The 19185-nt window shown below is 47.7% G+C and overlaps 5 protein-coding genes across 7 annotated transcripts; 1 reads left to right on the top strand and 4 right to left on the bottom strand.

Annotated features, from left to right (window-relative positions):
- The first annotated feature begins 2921 nt into the window (after window positions 1-2921).
- On the top strand, window positions 2922-7295 carry LOC107276048 (cellulose synthase-like protein D4). Its single transcript, NM_001425682.1, has 2 exons — window positions 2922-4115; window positions 4368-7295. Exons 1-2 carry the CDS (start codon window positions 3136-3138, stop codon window positions 7033-7035), a joined length of 3648 nt encoding a protein of 1215 aa, NP_001412611.1. The 5' UTR covers window positions 2922-3135; the 3' UTR covers window positions 7036-7295.
- Window positions 7296-9011: 1716 nt separating this feature from the next.
- On the bottom strand, window positions 9012-10179 carry LOC4352491 (major pollen allergen Bet v 1-D/H). The gene is made up of 2 exons (NM_001425683.1): window positions 9907-10179; window positions 9012-9585 (listed from the first exon to the last, which is right to left on the bottom strand). Exons 1-2 carry the CDS (start codon window positions 10079-10081, stop codon window positions 9284-9286), a joined length of 477 nt encoding a protein of 158 aa, NP_001412612.1. The 5' UTR covers window positions 10082-10179; the 3' UTR covers window positions 9012-9283.
- A 1102-nt stretch (window positions 10180-11281) lies between these two features.
- LOC4352490 (probable galactinol--sucrose galactosyltransferase 2) lies at window positions 11282-12434 on the bottom strand. 3 transcript variants are annotated; one of them, XM_015764895.3, is made up of 2 exons: window positions 12019-12434; window positions 11282-11865 (listed from the first exon to the last, which is right to left on the bottom strand). In XM_015764895.3, exons 1-2 carry the CDS (start codon window positions 12052-12054, stop codon window positions 11347-11349), a joined length of 555 nt encoding a protein of 184 aa, XP_015620381.1. In that variant the 5' UTR covers window positions 12055-12434; the 3' UTR covers window positions 11282-11346. The 3 variants fall into 3 exon arrangements, with proteins under 3 accessions (XP_015620381.1, XP_015620380.1, XP_066162692.1); XM_015764894.3 differs by having other exon boundaries at window positions 11282-11916; window positions 12019-12422; XM_066306595.1 differs by having other exon boundaries at window positions 11282-11848; window positions 12019-12411.
- Window positions 12435-13228: 794 nt separating this feature from the next.
- LOC4352489 (major pollen allergen Bet v 1-G) lies at window positions 13229-14861 on the bottom strand. The gene is made up of 2 exons (XM_015763319.3): window positions 14593-14861; window positions 13229-13726 (listed from the first exon to the last, which is right to left on the bottom strand). Exons 1-2 carry the CDS (start codon window positions 14696-14698, stop codon window positions 13425-13427), a joined length of 408 nt encoding a protein of 135 aa, XP_015618805.1. The 5' UTR covers window positions 14699-14861; the 3' UTR covers window positions 13229-13424.
- Window positions 14862-16760: 1899 nt separating this feature from the next.
- On the bottom strand, window positions 16761-18553 carry LOC4352488 (major pollen allergen Bet v 1-D/H). Its single transcript, XM_015762865.3, has 2 exons — window positions 18299-18553; window positions 16761-17279 (listed from the first exon to the last, which is right to left on the bottom strand). The coding sequence occupies exons 1-2, from the start codon at window positions 18471-18473 to the stop codon at window positions 16978-16980; spliced, it is 477 nt and encodes a 158-aa protein (XP_015618351.1). The 5' UTR covers window positions 18474-18553; the 3' UTR covers window positions 16761-16977.
- Between the last annotated feature and the right edge of the window lie 632 nt (window positions 18554-19185).

Raw genomic sequence — 19185 nt, 5'->3', positions numbered from 1 at the left:
GTGATATACAATCATATAATCCACAATTTTAATTTATTATTATTATTATTATTATGGAAGATTCGATGAGATGCGCTATTTAGAATAAAACTTGAAATAACATGTACTTTTAGAACATAAAAAACATGGTTAACATGGATTTTTTTTAGTTTTTCATCTAATCTAAGAATACAAGAAGGAAAAAGGAAAAATACATTTAGGGGATATGTACTTACATTGGGACGTACAGGTTCTATGGCACGTACGGCCGGGTAACGTGGTATTTTTTTAAGATAGATTGATTTGGTATTTTCTTTAAATAAAGATCTTTAAATAAAGATCTAATGGCTAAAAATAATGAGTCTACCAGATTAATTGAAAACCAATGGCCAGATGTTTTTCTTTTTTATTAGAATTTCTAAGATTTATTAAAACGCCACGTGGCGAGCTAGGAGTGTTTGTAGGGACGCCACGTGACGACTTAGGAGCGTTTGTAGGAAGTTTAATGGACTTTTAGTATATAATAGATAGATTTAAATGCTACTAATGATGAAAAAAATATTTGATGAAAAACATCAAAATCATCTCCAAATTTTGCTTTTAAAATTTAAATTTTGACAGTGACCGAATCTATATAGAGCAAACTATCGAGGTCCTGGCGCTAGAGTGATTTGATTTTTGAGATGCTCTGCAAAGCGTAGTACTCCAACGGCTGTGAGTGAGGACAGACAGTCAACTCGATCAGCAGATGGTGTTGACTTCGACAATCTGAGAGAAAAAAAAAGTGACCGACGGTGGGGGCCCAGGTCGGTGATAGAGCCATCGGAACAACGGCTGGGATCCATCCATCATTTCCTCTGTAGCGAGATTCCATACTTTTTCAGTTCTTTGGACGACTCAGCATGTTGCGTCTTTGCTATGAATTTTTACACTTGGCATTCATGATGGTCTCCGTAGGAACTTACACACATGAATTTAGTGGGTGTTTGAGAGAAGGAGAAAGGAGAAAGGAGAAAGGAGAAAGGTGAAGATTGGGAATATAAATTAAATAAAGTTGAGTTATTAATGTATGATTAATTGAGTATTAATTATTTTAAAATTAAAAATAGATTAATATGATTTTTTTAAAACAACTTTCATATAGATTTTTTTGAAAAAATACGCCATGTAGTAGTTCAGAAAGCGTGCGTGTGTAAAAAAAACTTATCAAAATTGTACAACCTTTAGGCATGTTTGGCTATCTTAGCTGCCACAATGGTTGCGACTATGGCAATTTAAACCGGCTCCAGTAATTGCCACGGCCATGCTGTAGCTGCGACAACTAGCGCGTCCGAATGGAGCCGCTTCATGAAAGACCGACTAAGGGCATCTACAATGTAAGCTACTCCTAGAGTATCCTCACTAACTGAAGACACTCGTAGGGGAACTCAGCTCGTAATGGAGGATACCCCTGGATGGGCTCCTCAAAATCTGAAGCAACTTAATAGAGACACTCTAACCCACAATGGGTATCCCAGCCCACAAAGCCCCATATTTATTTTTACTACTCTACCCCTAATCTTTCTCTCTCCCGCCCCTCTTCTCTTTTTTTCACCGCCGCAGGGGCCTCTCCCTCTCGCCGCCGCCGTCGCTCGCCTCTCCCGTCGCCGGTGGCCGTGAGAACGACGAGGAGGGCCGCCCTCCCATCGCCGGCGTCCACCGCTACTCCTCTCTCTCCCTCTCTCCCGTCGCCATCCTCCCCGGCATCCTCCGCCTCGCGCCGTCACTAGTCGGGGACGCCAGATCCAGCGCCGTAGTGGGTGGATCTGGGCCTCTCACGGCCAGATCGGGGAGGATATGGTGGCAGGCAAGGCGCCGGCAGAGGAGACCGGGCAAGGCGTGCGATGGCCGGATCTCGTCGCCGTCGTCCCTGAGCACGACGACCACCACCACGACGTCGTCCACGTGCTCCTCGGCGGCGAGCACAGGCGCCTCAAGCCCGTCGACGGTGCCAAGCTCGACCTCCGCCGCCCTACTCCCACTCCTCGCCGCCGCTCGTACCACTGCCTCCTCCCGCTCCTCGTCGCTGCTCTTGCCGGGCAGTTGCCGTGGCGGTGTAGGGCCCGAGAGAGGGGAACGGGCGAGAGAGAGAAAGAGAGAGAGGAGAGGGGTGGAAGGGGAATCCTATCGCTGGAGACACAGTGGCCACAGGAGCCCATCGGGGCAATGCGTTGCTTGCCTTCATCCCCTGGCAAAAAAACAACGAGAGACAGGTCCCCTAGCCAGGGCGCGCGTGGACTCGCGAGGGGACGACGCAGACAGAAATATTAACGGACGGCGCTAGGGGCACGACCTAAGGGTACCCATTGAAGATGGCCTAATGGGTCCTCTTGGAACCCGATTACACCAGGCCCACATGGCAGCCTCAATTAGTGCAAACCTTCTTCTACCATACCAGAACCATCAAACATGTTAAGCAACAGTGCAACATGGGCAAAAACATTGATTACCCACCCCACAAAAAGCTTTGCTCTATTTTACCCACTAGATGAAGACAAAACAACCCCCAATCAGTAGCATCTCATCACCCAAATCACAAGATCCACGCCCCACCCCCCGGGCCCACCTGTCATCCTCCTCACGCCCAGGTGGTCCCCCACCTCAAGCTCAGGTGGGCCCCACACGAAGCATCTCCCCCTTCCAAACGGCTACTTCCATCTTCCACCCGAGGACCACCCCCCTCCCAACCTGAGGCTCCCCCTCCCCATCCCCGGCGCGCGCTCTCCCCAGTCAAATCTCAGCCGTCCGATCCCCCCATCCGACGGCCAGATCCCCCGACCGTTGCCGCTGAGGCTCCCGCCACGTCATCCCTCACTCGACCGTTGGGGCTCGCCGTTTCAAAAAAGTCGAGCTCGAATAAATCGGGATAAATCCCCTCGTTCCTCGAGCCCAATCGATTGCTCACTCATCGATCCCCTCCTCCATTCACATGAGAGATCCTCGAGATCCCTATAATTTCTCCCCCAATTCGTCGCGGCCAATCCTTCCCCCGAGCTCGAGCTGATCGGCGTGAGCTTTTTCTCGCCGGAGTTGAGCTGAGCCCGGCGGTTTTCGGGTGTGGATTTGAGCTTGAGCTGAAGTGAAGTGAGCTTGTGGTTTTGAGGTGATTTGTGGGGGATGTCGCGGCGGCTGTCGTTGCCGGCGGGGGCGCCGGTGACGGTGGCGGTGTCGCCGGTGCGGAGCCCGGGGGGTGACGCGGTGGTGAGGAGGGGGAGCGGGCTGACGTCCCCCGTGCCGAGGCACTCGCTCGGGTCGTCCACCGCCACGCTGCAGGTGTCGCCGGTGAGGCGGAGCGGCGGGAGTAGGTACCTCGGCGCGTCGAGGGATGGCGGCGCCGATGAGAGCGCCGAGTTCGTGCACTACACCGTGCACATCCCGCCCACGCCCGACCGGGCGACGGCGTCCGTGGCGAGCGAGGCGGAGGCGGCGGCGGAGGCCGAGGAGGTGCACCGGCCGCAGCGGAGCTACATCTCCGGGACGATATTCACCGGGGGGCTCAACTGCGCCACGCGCGGCCACGTGCTCAACTTCTCCGGCGAGGGCGGCGCCACCGCCGCCTCCAGGGCGGCGGCGTCGGGGAACATGTCGTGCAAGATGCGCGGGTGCGACATGCCCGCGTTCCTCAACGGCGGCCGCCCGCCGTGCGACTGCGGGTTCATGATCTGCAAGGAGTGCTACGCGGAGTGCGCCGCGGGCAACTGCCCCGGTTGCAAGGAGGCCTTCTCCGCGGGCTCCGACACCGACGAATCCGACTCCGTCACCGACGACGACGACGACGAGGCCGTCTCCTCCTCCGAGGAGAGGGACCAGCTGCCGCTGACATCCATGGCGAGGAAATTTTCCGTGGTGCACTCCATGAAGGTCCCCGGCGCCGCCGCCAACGGCAACGGCAAGCCGGCCGAGTTCGACCACGCCCGCTGGCTCTTCGAGACCAAGGGCACCTATGGCTACGGCAACGCTCTCTGGCCCAAGGACGGCCACGCCCATAGCGGCGCCGGCTTCGTCGCCGCCGACGAGCCCCCCAACTTCGGTGCCCGCTGCCGCCGCCCCCTCACCAGAAAAACCAGCGTCTCCCAAGCCATTCTCAGCCCCTACAGGTACCAAATCCTCCTCAAAATTTGAACAATTTCAACAAATTTTACCAAATTTGAGCAAATTGGTTAGCATTTTGAGGTGGATTTGTTTTTGATTAGGTTGAATTTTGAACAATTTCAACAAAATTTACCAAGTTGGTTAGCATTTTGAGGTGGATTTGTTTTTGATTAGGTTGAATTTTGAACAATTTCAACAAATTTTACCAAATTTGAGCAAATTTGTTAGCATTTTGAGGTGGATTTGTTTTTGATTAGGTTGTTGATTGCGATTCGGCTGGTGGCGCTGGGGTTCTTCCTCGCGTGGAGGATTCGGCATCCGAATCCGGAGGCGGTGTGGCTGTGGGCGATGTCGGTGGCGTGCGAGGTGTGGTTCGCCTTCTCATGGCTGCTCGACAGCCTCCCCAAGCTCTGCCCCGTCCACCGCGCCGCCGACCTCGCCGTCCTCGCCGAGCGGTTCGAGTCGCCGACGGCGCGCAACCCCAAGGGCCGCTCCGACCTCCCCGGGATCGACGTGTTCGTCACCAGCGCCGACCCGGAGAAGGAGCCGCCGCTGGTCACCGCCAACACCATCCTCTCCATCCTCGCCGCGGACTACCCCGTCGAGAAGCTCGCTTGCTACCTCTCCGACGACGGCGGCGCGCTGCTGTCGTTCGAGGCGCTCGCCGAGACGGCCAGCTTCGCGCGCACGTGGGTGCCATTCTGCCGCAAGCACGGCGTCGAGCCGCGGTGCCCCGAGGCGTATTTCGGCCAGAAGAGGGACTTCCTCAAGAACAAGGTGCGCGTCGACTTCGTCCGCGAGAGGCGGAAGGTGAAGCGCGAGTACGACGAGTTCAAGGTGCGGGTGAACTCGCTCCCCGAGGCGATCCGGCGGCGCTCCGACGCGTACAACGCCGGCGAGGAACTGCGCGCCAGGAGGCGGCAGCAGGAGGAGGCCGCCGCCGCGGCTGCCGCCGGCAACGGCGAGCTTGGAGCGGCGGCGGTCGAGACCGCCGCCGTGAAGGCCACGTGGATGTCGGACGGCTCGCACTGGCCGGGGACGTGGACGTGCCCCGCGGCGGACCACGCCCGCGGCGACCACGCCGGGATCATCCAGGCGATGCTGGCGCCGCCGACCTCGGAGCCGGTGATGGGAGGCGAGGCGGCGGAGTGCGGCGGGCTGATCGACACCACGGGCGTGGACGTCCGCCTCCCGATGCTGGTGTACGTGTCGCGGGAGAAGCGCCCGGGCTACGATCACAACAAGAAGGCCGGCGCCATGAACGCGCTGGTGCGGACGAGCGCCATCATGTCGAACGGGCCCTTCATCCTCAACCTCGACTGCGACCACTACGTGCACAACTCGTCGGCGCTCCGGGAGGGGATGTGCTTCATGCTCGACCGCGGCGGCGACCGCGTGTGCTTCGTCCAGTTCCCGCAGCGGTTCGAGGGCGTCGACCCCAGCGACCGGTACGCCAACCACAACCTCGTCTTCTTCGACGTGTCCATGCGCGCCATGGACGGGCTTCAGGGCCCCATGTACGTCGGCACCGGCTGCGTCTTCCGCCGCACCGCGCTGTACGGCTTCAGCCCGCCCCGCGCCACCGAGCACCATGGCTGGCTCGGCCGCAGGAAGATCAAGCTGTTCCTCACCAAGAAGAAGAGCATGGGCAAGAAGACGGACAGGGCCGAGGACGACACCGAGATGATGCTGCCGCCGATCGAGGACGACGACGGCGGCGCCGACATTGAGGCCTCGGCTATGCTACCGAAGCGGTTCGGCGGGTCGGCGACGTTCGTGGCGTCGATACCCGTGGCGGAGTACCAGGGTCGGCTGCTGCAGGACACCCCCGGGTGCCACCACGGCCGCCCTGCGGGCGCGCTCGCTGTGCCGCGCGAGCCGCTCGACGCGGCGACGGTGGCGGAGGCCATCGGCGTGATCTCCTGCTTCTACGAGGAGAAGACGGAGTGGGGGCGGCGCATCGGGTGGATCTACGGCTCCGTCACCGAGGACGTGGTCACCGGCTACCGGATGCACAACCGCGGGTGGCGCTCCGTCTACTGCGTGACGCCGCGGCGCGACGCGTTCCGCGGCACGGCGCCGATCAACCTCACCGACCGCCTCCACCAGGTGCTCCGGTGGGCGACGGGCTCCGTCGAGATCTTCTTCTCCCGCAACAACGCCCTCTTCGCCTCGCCGCGGATGAAGCTGCTGCAGCGCGTCGCCTACTTCAACGCCGGGATGTACCCCTTCACCTCCGTGTTCCTCCTCGCCTACTGCCTCCTCCCGGCCGTCTCCCTCTTCTCCGGCAAGTTCATCGTGCAGCGACTCAGCGCCACCTTCCTCGCCTTCCTCCTCGTCATCACCCTCACCCTCTGCCTCCTCGCCCTGCTCGAGATCAAGTGGTCCGGGATCACGCTCCACGAGTGGTGGCGCAACGAGCAGTTCTGGGTGATCGGCGGCACCAGCGCGCACCCGGCCGCCGTGCTGCAGGGCCTACTCAAGGTGATCGCCGGCGTGGACATCTCCTTCACGCTGACCTCCAAGCCGGGGAACGGCGGCGGCGATGGCGGGGTCGGCGGCGAGGGGAACGACGACGAGGCGTTCGCGGAGCTGTACGAGGTGAGGTGGAGCTACCTGATGGTGCCGCCGGTGACGATCATGATGGTGAACGCGGTGGCGATCGCGGTGGCGGCGGCGAGGACGCTGTACAGCGAGTTCCCGCAGTGGAGCAAGCTGCTCGGCGGCGCCTTCTTCAGCTTCTGGGTGCTGTGCCACCTCTACCCGTTCGCCAAGGGCCTCCTCGGCCGCCGCGGCCGCGTGCCCACCATCGTCTTCGTCTGGTCGGGCCTCATCTCCATGATCATCTCCCTCCTCTGGGTCTACATCAACCCGCCCGCCGGCGCCCGGGAGCGCATCGGCGGCGGCGGATTCAGCTTCCCATAGCCGAAGAAGAAGAAGAAGAAGAAAGAAGTTATTTATCAGTAGTGTAGTGGTGTCGAGTTCAGTTTCTTGAAGCTCTGAACTTTCTGAAGCTCACATGAAGGAGTGCTTGCTTCATGGGGCGTGTTGTCAAATTCAGTTCAGTAAAAGTACTTTTACCGAAGTATTAGGTGTGATTAAGCGATTGTTTGTGTATCAATTAAGTTACTTGTGATTAATTGATACTGATTATGTATCAAATATTGGAGACATGTCATATGATTATCTGTAACTGTATATTGTGTGTGTGACGTCTGTGCTAGGAAAATTTCAGCAGGAAAGCAAGCAGCAATTTCCTCTGAATTCAGGCCTGGTTTAGTTCCCAACTTTCTCTTCAAACTTCCAACTTTTCCATCACATCAAAACTTTCCTACACATACAAAAACTTTTCCGTCACATCGTTCCAATTTCAATCAAACTTCCAATTTTGGCGTGAACTAAACAAACGGAGGGCCGAAATTTCCAGTGACCGACAGACAGAAAGATTACCTTTTGTTTTGTTTTCAGTCTTTTTCAGACCTTGTCTGTTTTGGAACATACTCCAATTCTGTTTCGTAACGTAGGATCCTTTTGAAATTGAACAGTTTTTGGAACAGTATCCATCTTATCAACTCAGTTGATTCAACCTCTGAATTTGGATGTTTGAGAAGCGATCTTCTCGTTGTGGATATATTCCTCCTATTCTGCTGTAAGACATATATAGTGATCCCATGAGTATTTCTGATCGGCGGCATTCACAATGATTTCCAATCTTCCATATTAACCTCCAAACTATAGCAGAACACATTCAGACTTGCCTCTCTTTATTCATCCATTCATGAAGCAAAATGATAACTTTTAAACACTGAACACGCCCATAGAAAGGCTCATAAACACGAAATTTACTCTCACGATGAGCGCATCGGCGGCGGCGGATTCAGCTTCCCATAGCTGAAGAAGTATTTATCAGTTGTAGTGCAGTGGTTCAGTTTCTGAAGCTCTGAACTTTCTCTGAAGCTCACATGAAGTAGTGCTTGCTTCATGGGGCGTGTTGTCAAATTCAACTCAGTAAAGGTACTTGTACCCAATTATTAGATGTGATTAATTGATTGTTTGTTTATCAATTAAATTAGTTGTGATTAATTGATACTCCAAGTAGGCAATTATTGAAGACATTTCAAAATGATTATCTGTAACTGTATGTTGTGTGTCTGATGAATTCTTACTTGGTCAGCAGGAGCAAGCGGCAACGAGGCATTTCGATGGAAAATTCTGTCTTCGGTTTGTGGTTGCATTTCGCAGCGAATTCAGATTGCAGATTACGCCGTAATAAAATTTCCTGTGAATTACATATGGAGGGCCGAAATTTCCAGTGACCGACAAACAGAAATATATTGCTTTGTTTTTTGCTTCTTCAGATGTTTGGAACATAGGATTCTTTGTTCCACCTATTTCCTTTTGAAATTGAACTGTTTTCGCAAAAATTCATGGTGATTTGAAATGGAACCTGACACAGTATGCATATCTAATCAACTCAATGGATTCATAGACTGACGGATGTACCATTTCCTCTGAAATATTTGGATGTTTGAACTTCTCGTTAAGGATATACAATTCAGCTGTAATTGTACTGTACTCAGTATGTGCCATCTGTCTATGTAGTGGGTTGGTGGTATATTCAAGTTAATAAATAGCATATAGCGGGTTGGTAGTGAATTGATGCCTATGTAGTGGATCACGAATAGCGGGCGCTATAGCGGATACTAAGTTCCAATAGCAGCATTTAATTATCTCACGTATTTGAGAGTATATATCATGAATAATTCCAACGTACTATTTACATTCCGCTACGTCATAGCGATAGTGGTAGAGGGCCATTACCGCTATAGCGCCCTCTACGAATACTATTTGTTACCTTTGTCTTAATAGCATGTAGTATTTCTGATCGGCAGCATTCACAATGATTTTCAATCTTCCATATTAACCTCCAAACCATAGCAGAACACATTCAGACTTGCCTCTCTTTATTCACCCATTGATGAAGCAAAATGATAACTTTAACACTGAATACGACCATAGAAAGGCACATAAACACAACCACAAACTTAAAGCACGAAATTACTCTCACGGACTCAAACGCCACGAGAATTTGGACATTTCTGCGGCTCTCATTATTTAATTATCACTCACTCTAGGTGGGATATACTGGATAGAGGCAGTATTCCTCTTCATCTTAGGCGTATTCGGCAGGGTGAGCGACGAGGTAGTCCTCGATCATCTTGAGCATGCCATAGTAGCCATCCACGATGTCCTTCTCCTTCTCCGGCGACAGTGAGCTGCCGTCCTCGAGCTCGTACTCCACCTTGAGCTTGGCCACACAGGAGCCATCGCCGGTGGCCTCAAGCTTCGTCTCCGTCGAGTGTGACTTGAGCTTCCCCACCTTGCTTTCTGCCTCGAGCACATCCGACTTTAGGACATGACTTGCGGCGTCGCACACCGCCACCCGGGTCTTGTATGTGCTTCCCACACCCGCGGCTGCATATAATTTTAACATTTGTTGTTATTATATACCCAATCAATTTTATACTGCACTATAGTAATTTTAACTGTCTTAATCAAATTCTTTTTGTTGTTGACAGGATTTTCACTTTCGATTTCGCCGAAAGCCATTTTGGTAGAACCAAAATTTCGGGATTTTCGGCACTTTTTGGACTGATTTTTTTTTCAGAAATTTGAAAATAATTTAACTGAATTTGACTAAATTTTGACCAAATTCACAAAAATTTAAGAAAAAAAATCGGCCGAGATAATAAGTACAATCAGTAGATACAAGTACTTAGATCTTTCTGGACCTACCAGGGTTAAGCTTCATGGTGTAGATGGTGCCCGGACCACCGTTCCCCTCGACCGCAATGTCGTCGACCAAGCCGGCGCAGGCCTTGGGCAAAGTGGACGCGTCCATGAACGCCTTCCACAGCCGCTCCGCCGACACCGCGACGGCGTGCTCGTCGGAGACGCAGGCCGGAGCCATCACTGAAGATATAATCTAACTAGCTAGCTAGTTGCAACTGATCACTCTACTGACCACTGATGCCTGTAGCTAGCTAGAGCTGCTTGTGCTTGTGCTTGTGCTTCAAAGGTGAGCAGTAGCATGGGCTATTTATAGGGTGGCAAGAGGAGAAGAAGACATCATCCAGAATAAATGTTGCAGTTGGGAACTCAGCTCCATTGGTTGCATATGCTGAACTTTGTGTGGAATTCTAGGGTTCTGGAAGTAGGAATATTGGGGATCACATGTGGCTTGACCTGTGGAAATTAAGGGTTTTTTTCTTTGGTTCCATCTAGAAGAGCTGACATTTGAGACCTGGGCATATATAGGACGGTTGGGAGAATAATCATATATGAGATCATGGTCTTTGTTTACAGTTAGAACACTGATTCTCAGATTATTCGCCGGATTATTGGAACTGATTATTTGTTCTATGTTTCAAAAAATCTCTCAACAAACTTTATTCTACTGCTTTGATCACTTGTTTTAAACTATTTATTAAGTTTAATTTTAAAGTATTTAATTTATTTCCATAATCAATTGGTAGGTAATCAACGATAATAATTTGTTTAATAATCTAAATCGAACAGACCCTAATTTAAATGCTTTTAGATGATAGGTACGACTACATGTCATGCTCTGAGATGGGTCTAAACAAATACCCTTTATCGGTAGGTATTAATTCAATTATGAATTTCTTTCAATCTTGTTGGGTTTCATAGCGTATCAATTTTCACTGTGCCACCTCGGATATATACAACCTTCAATTGGTAGACTCAGTGATACTCAATCTGATGTCACGGTCACCAGGGACAAATTGAGCTTTAACGCAAAATTTCCACCTTGCCACCTCGGATCGATAGGTGTGGTTGTTCTTCGGTTGAATTATTGGGCGTCATCGTACGGCTAGTACCAGAGCACGTACGTCCTAACTTTGATAAATCTCTCCGTTTCAAATTGCTTATCATTCCAGCATTCAAAACTTGTGTCAAAATATGTTCTTACATTCCAAAACACTTTTAGAGAAGTTCTCTACTTCCTACCCTTGGTTTGGAAAGATGAGGATAGTAATGTAATTGTTATACGGCAAAATTTGCTACAGGACGTCCGAAAAACGTGTAATTAACTAGGGGATGTCGTAAGAACGTGTATTTGCTGTAGGGCATCACAAAAAACTGTTAATTAGCTGCTGGACACCGGTGAGATTATTTTATTATTTTTGGAGGAATAGGAGAGAGAAATAATCATTAAAGACCAGTTTTCCCTTGGCTCAAATTAATCCGACGCGGGTCCCTCTGTGAGCATGTCCTCGTGTCGCCGTCGTAGGTGAACCCCACGTCGGCGCCATCGAGCGTGCACCTCGCCGGCCTCCGCGAGAAGTAGGCGCCAAAATGGTCGCAACCATGCACCCTGAGCGCCACGGCGGCGGCGGTGGCGTCGACGGTGTCAAGGAGCCCGACGGGCGCGAACGCAACGACGGTGCCTCCCGGCGCCATTGCGATAGCGCGGACGGGGCAGACGTGGAACACCTCGTAATCGAGCGCCCCGAGCGTCACCGGCAGTACGGCGTCGCACGGCAGCCGGACCAGCTCACGCGCCCGTTGCATGTACGCCACGGCCTCCCCATCCCAGCCGTCGTCGCCGTCGCCATCATCGGCGACCTGCGCAATGGCGTCGACGTCGTCAGCGCGCACGGCGCCGGTGAGCGTTCCGGGCGCCGCATCGTGCACATGCGTCTTCTTGGCCACCCTGCACCACCCGGCGCCCTGGCAATTAAACACCCCGACAATGCCGCCGCACTTGTTCAGATTCCATATCTTGAGCAAGGTGCAAAATTTCATCAAAATTAACCCAAATTCTCATGAAATTAGAATCCATTTCGCACAAATTTACTATAATTTTGAAATCTTTTTTGTTACCTCGCGCCGTCGCGCGCCTGGTCGGAGAAGAGGCATTCGCGGGTGGGGCGGCCGGGGAGGCGCACCCGAAGCCCGGAGCCGCTGGGTAGTACGAGCTTCCTAAGCAGTTCTAAGTTGTGGTTCCCCGGCTTGTCGCTGACGTAGATCGGACACCCGCCGATCGCCATCGCAGCGTCGTGGTACTTCGCCGCCGGGTGCAAGCTCTGAAACAAGAACGGATCAGAAATGGCGACGGCGGCGGGCGAGCGCCGCGACGACGGGCGAGGCGGCGGCGGCGGGCGAGGTTGAAGGCGGCGGTGCCGCCGCCGCTCTCGGTGAAGATGGAGCGGATGAGGCGCCCGACCTCGTCCTCCCGGGAGGAGCGGAAGGAGAGAACGTGGCGGTGGTTGAGAGCAGAGAGGGAAAGAGATAATGTGAGAGGGAGAAAAGAATAAGGAAGAAAGAAGAAAAGAAAAAGAATCAAAGGGTAGAACCGTACTTACACAACTATTTCTCTCTCCAATTCTTTCGGATATAATAAAATAATCTCGCGGGTGTCCAACAGCTAATTACTATTTTTTTTTTGTGTCCTACAGCAAAAACGCATTCTTGCGGTGTCTCCTAACTAATTTCATATTTTTTAGATGTTCTATAGCAAATTTTGCCTTGTTATACCATGCATCTAGTTTAGTATGAGATTTGTTAGAACGACAAGCAAATCGAAATTGAAACGGAGTACATCTTTACTTTCTATCTTTCACTTTTTAGTTGAGCATGATAGAGCAATAGCTGTGTGTGCATCCTTACTTCAATTCAGTTGGGTGGAGTTACCACTAGCATCTTGCATAAAGTTCTCTTTTATATACTTATTTTTGTTAGTTCTATGTACATCATATATAAGTTCCTGCCGTGTAAACTTGTGAAATTTGGTCGCAGATGGATCTTACCTCTACATTCTGCATGTTAATTCCATCCATAACAATCCACATGGTGTTTTGGCTCTCAACGTTTTCAACGTACATTATATATACATTTCATGTCATACTTCTTTTACCACCAAAATCACCGTGGCAACGTGCACGCGCGGGGAATCTTCTAGCTGTCATTGTAATCTTACCTAATATGCTATTGGTCGTCTTTTGTCATATAGGCATGATGTCAATAAGATATGTACCGATAGTTGCATTGATGTTGCAATAATATTTTAGCCTCCAAATTCAACCACAACACATGTTCAGATGTTTGTCTCTTTATTCATTATCGAAGTAAAAGTACATGCTCGTACGTACGGCATACATAGCTAGCTAGGCACATACAACACAATATCACAAATTATTAACTGCTCTCAAAAAAATCAAACGCCACGAGAAAATTGGAGCTCGCATTATTTAATTATCAGCCATGGATTGTGTTGGTTGAGACAGTTTTCAGGCGAATTCGGCAGGGTGAGCGGCGAGGTACGCCTCCATCATCTTGAGCATGCCGAAGTAGCCGTCGACCATCGTCTTCTCCTGCTCCGGCGACAGCGAGCTGCCGTCGGCGAGCTCGTACTCCACCTTGAGCTTGGCCACGCAGGAGCCATCGCCGGTGCCCTCCAGCTTCGTCTCCGTCGAGTGCGACTTGAGCTTGCCCACCTTGCTTTCTGCCTCCAGCACCTCTGACTTTAGCACGCGTGCTGCATTGTCACACACCGCCACTCGGGTCTTGTATGTATTCCCGACTCCCGCATCTGCATATAATAGGAATACTCCCTCCGTTTCAAAATATTTGACACCTTTGACTTTTTAGCACATGTTTGACCGTTCGTCTTATTCAAAAAAAAATTGTGAAATATGTAAAACTATATGTGCACATGAAAGTATATTTAACAATGAGTCAAATGATACGAAAATAATAAATAATTACTTAAATTTTTTGAATAAGACAAATGATCAAACACATACGAAAAAATCAGCGGTGTCAAACATTTTGAAACGGAGGGAGTATTTTCTGTTATACATACCCAATCAATTCGCCTTGCACAGCTGTAATTTTAACCCTCTTAATTAGGTGGTGTTTGGGAAGGAGGGACTAAACTTTAGTCCCTCTCACAAGAACATAAGTCCCTATAGGAGGGATTAAAATTTTTGTGTGAGAGACTAAACTTTAGTCACTTCTTCCCAAACACTATCTTAGTTAAGATCTCAACTTATCTCAAGATACCGAGTGACAGATGAGGCTAGGTTAGTAGAAAGATCCAAAAAAAAAAAAAAACTAGGCTGTGTTCTAAACTTTCCTTCCAAACTTCTACCTCGTTTTTCGCAGGTATGCTTATCAAACTTCTAAATTTTGTTTTTACAAAAAAATATCTATATGAAAGTTGTTTTAGAAAATCATATTAATCTATTTCAATGCTTATTTTAGCTAAAACTTAATTAGTCATGCGCTAACTGCCGCTTCATTTTGCATGCTGAAAGTGAAGGTTCCCAACCCTCACTCCCGAGCTTAGCCTAAAGGATGAAAATTAAGCTCCTCACCCCCACCTCCCAAAATTTCTTTTCCAAAATTACAGGTGTACGAAGTGAAAATGTGCCAATGCTATTGTTCGAAACCGACCGGGGTTAAGCTTCATGGTGTAGATGGTGCCTGGACCGCCATTCCCCTCAACCACAATGTCGTCGACGAAGCCGGCACAGACCTTGGGCATGGCGGACGCGTCCATGAACACCTTCTACAGCCTCTCCGCCAACACCGTGACGGCGAGCTCGTCGGAGAGAAAGGCCGGGGCCATCACTAATATCTCTATACCTTCTAGCTAGCTAGATTCCAACTGATCACACCACTGACCACTGATGGCTATATATGTAAGCTAGGCTTGTTGCTTCAATGGTGAGCAGTAGCATGGTGTATATATACCTATAGGTAGCAAGAGAAGGGTTTCATCAGCATGCAGCTGGAAATTAGCTTGGAACGCCATCATTCCAAGAAATCGGCTTCTAGAATTGATAGCTGAACTTTGTCTGATCATGTGGAATTCAGAATTGTGGGTTGGCCATGAAGTTGGACTATGGAGATCACATCACATGGCTTGACCTGTGGAAAATTCAGGGGTTTGTTGTTTGTTCTGTAGCTGATCGATAAGGATTCAGCCCAGAGCTGACTAGGCCATCTAGAAGTGCTGAAATTCATGATAGGTACAGTACAAGGGTTTTGAGATGGGGACTACTCCCTCCCTCCGTCCAGAATAAATTAATCGTACTGAATACGATATATTATAGTATTATAAATATAGACACAGTTTATTATAGGATGAACAAAATACACGACCGCACGTCAGTCTTGTATGACGTCGTTCTTGGTATTCGCTGTTCTTGTTTGAACAAATTATTTGTCACGCTTTTAAAAGTATACTCCTTTTAAAATTCACATGTTTTTTTATCTGCGTTGTTCTTGTTGCAGCATCGAGAAGTTCTTCTCGATTTATTGTGTTTGCTGTGCATTGAGGTGTGTGATATTGTGCCAATCGCTAACGCTCAAGTTCACATGATGGACTTCTTGCTCACCAACCAAACTACTCCCTCCATTTTCTTTTGACGTGGTTGACTTTTCAATATATGTCTGACCATTCATCTTTTTTAAAAAAAGTTATAAAATTACTATTTATTTTGTTGTGTAATTTGGTTTACATTGCTTATATTTTGATATTTACATAACATTTATTTTTTAAATAGGACGAATAATTAAAATATATTAACAAGTTAACGGCTTCAAACATAAATAACAAATGACAAAAGGAGGTAGGAGGGTGGAGTTGCGTGTAATTGATTTTTAATTAGCTGATCTAGCACAGCTACTTGCTGCTTATGTCAATGAACCAATAAGATTGAATGCACGGGGTGATTAATTATCGATCTGTACATGTGTATGCATTTCTTTGTGTACTATTCGGGGACCACGCATGTTATCATAGGCCGTGTCTTAACAGGTGTTAACCAATTTTGTCTCATAAGGGAGGGGCCTTTTTTTCTAAGTACCACGGTTTGAGATCTGGTTGGTATCACAATTAGAGAGCTTAAATACATTAAGGCGAAATTAAATACATGTCATTTGAGTTTCTAAACAAACTTTGAATCTTTAACCATTAATAAAATTTTAAAATAATTAGTTTAAAAATGTAAAAATGATATATGTAGACATGTCTTAAAAATATATACTTTCATAATCTCATAAACTTATTCTAATAATAATTTATGGTTAAAATCAGAACTAAAAACTGAAAAAAAAAATCAAATAATACATATTTATTACCAAACAGATTACAAAATTTCAGAGGCACAGCATGCAAACCAAATGCATTGGCATATGGTATTATTAGTACTAGGTGATTCCCCGTGCTTTATTGTGGAAATTACTAACTAATTTTGAATATATTTTTTTCGACAATCAAACAAGGAGTAAAAAGGAAAAAATAATGAAACATCAAGGTTTATTAGTAATTATCATGAAACAAACAAATGATACCCATATTTTAATGTGAAATATATTGATAAGTATATATCAAATATTATAAAAATGATAGATAGATTTGTTAAAATATTATGCAAATGATGTGAAGGATGATGATTGGATATGTTTGCATGTTGATTTGTAAAGTTGTAGATGATGTTGTATGGTTGCATGACGTTAAATATGTAATAATTGCTGGTGGGTGATGATGTGGCATGGATGCATGTTGAGCTTTGGACTTAGTGTTATAACTTTATAAAAAGTACAGATAACCTCCGTAATCAAATAAACTCACAAATATTATTATATTTCTAATCTACTTTTACACTGATCCACAATCTTCCATATATATTAACCATCAAACACAACACATTCTTATGTGTATTTTATTCACTCGTGAAGCAAAAACACAATACTGAAATTATTACATAACCTTAAACACAGAATAATTCTTCTCACATGCGACCACGCCACAGTAACATGACCACAATATTTTTAGGCGTACTCAGCAGGGTGAGCGACGAGGTACGCCTCGATCATCTGGAGCATGCTGAAGTAGCCGTCGACGATCATCTTCTCCTGCTCCGGCGACAGCGAGGCGCCGTCTTCGAGCTCGTACTCCACCGTGAGCTTGGCCACGCAGGTGGCGTCGCCGGTGGCCTCGAGCTTCGTCTCCGTCGAGTGCGACTTGAGGTTGCCCACCCTGCTCTTAACCTCCAACACCTCAACCTTTAGCACGTGAGTTGCGCTGTCGCACACCACTATTTTGGTCTTGTATACGCTCCCTGCGTCCGCGGCTGCATATGGTTTGTAATAGTTATTAATTGCAATTGTCATTTGACATCGACATATACACATCTCTTAATGTGGCACACACGACTGATTGATCGATTTTACTGTAGTGGAGCGGGCTAGATAAAAATGTTCTGCCATGGTGGATGTTCAGGGCTTTGCCCTATCAGCTACACTTTGGACTCACGTGGTTCATTAAACCAAGATTATGATCTCAAATGCGTCTTTTGCAAGTTCATAGATCCTGATAACATCTCTGGACAAGTTTAAAAACTAGCTATATATTTTACTCTTTTTCATTCTTCATACTCAATAGTGGTTAGGTACAAGTATGTTTTTATTGACTAGTAATGTCATCCTATTTTTATTAGAAAGTTATAAAAGCATAATAAATTTTATAAAACTACAACTATTATGACCCATAGTTATTTTGTGTTATATCTTCACTCTGATAGTAATCCTAATTGTCCGTGCATCGGATTGGATTACTGACCAGATAGGTTGAATAGATGCTACTCCCTCCATTTCAGGTTGTAAGATGTTTTGACTTTGGTCAAAGTCAAGCTGCTTCAAGTTTGACTAATTTTATAGAAAAAATTAGTAATATTTTTGATCCAAGATAAATTTATTATAAAAATATATTTAATTATTAATTTAATAAACTAATTTAGTAATGTAAATATTACTATATTTGTCTATAAACTTAGTTAAAACTGAAGCAATTTGACTTTGACGAAAGTCAAAACATCTTATAATTTGAAACGGAGGAAGTAGATAACTATTAACCCATGCTAGATAACTTAAGTGGGAGATATTATCTAGCATAGAGAAAGACCATTTTACCCCCCCCCCCTTAATTTTATACTGCAATCGATTTAAGTTGGTAGTAAAATCAATTTACATCTTTGGATTGTTTATACTAACAGTATACTTACCGTAAAAGTTATCTTCGAAAAACCCCCTTAAAATAACAAATGCAAGTGTAAGAAGCGGAAAAAAGTGCCAATATGTATTCGGGACCTACCAGGGTTAAGCTTCATGATGTGGATGGTGCCCGGCCCGCCATTCCCCTCGACCTCGACGGCGTCGATGAATCCGGCGCAGACCTTGGGCAGGGAGTGCACGTCCAAGCAGACCTTCCACAGCCTCTCCACCGACACCGCGACGGCGCGCTCGTCGGAGACGAAGGCCGGAGCCATCTCTATCTAAGCTAGTTTCCACCTGACACTTGCTGTGATGGCTATAGCTAGCTCAGCTCAGCTGCTTTTGCTTCTGCTTCAAAGGTGAGCTGCAGAATGGGGATACTTATAGGTGAAAGAGGACCGCATCCGGCTTTTCTCCGGTTGATTTGTAGTTTAGTTTGATATGTGGAATTCAGGGTTTTAGTATCAGGAAATTGGGGCTATGGAGATCACATGGTTTGACCTGTGGAAAATTCAGTGTTTCAATTTATTTATGCAGATGATCGATCAGTTCAGAGTTTGACCAGTGATCTAGAATGTCTGACTCTCTCAGATAAGGTTGGAGGGGTCTTTGAGATGATTTCGGTTATGTCCATGAAATTCTTGCAGTAAGATCTCTAAGGACTTTCCAACACCATACTTTGCACAAAAGTTAGATGTGATTAGTCGGTTTTTGAGATTCAAGGCATGTCGTGATTATCTATAACTGTGTATTAATCGTGTCGGCTCCAGCTTTTCCAGTGTCAGTAGAGTAATACTAGCTATCAATTAGCTCAGCTTCTGAAACTCTGAACTCCTGAAGCTCACACTATGGAGTGCTTGCTTCCTGGGGTGTCAAGTACAGTAAAGTATTTCATCAAAACCAAACTATAGTTCTGGTTAATCGATTTTTAAGTTGCTGAGCCATCTAATTGCTGCTGTATCAAAGAACAAACTCCTGACTCTATTC

This window comes from Oryza sativa, chromosome 12 (assembly GCF_034140825.1).
Source record: "Oryza sativa Japonica Group chromosome 12, ASM3414082v1".
In the NCBI taxonomy this organism is placed as follows: Eukaryota; Viridiplantae; Streptophyta; class Magnoliopsida; order Poales; family Poaceae; genus Oryza; species Oryza sativa.
Note: the sequence above shows the minus strand (reverse complement) of the source record. Positions and strands in the feature narration are given on the sequence as shown.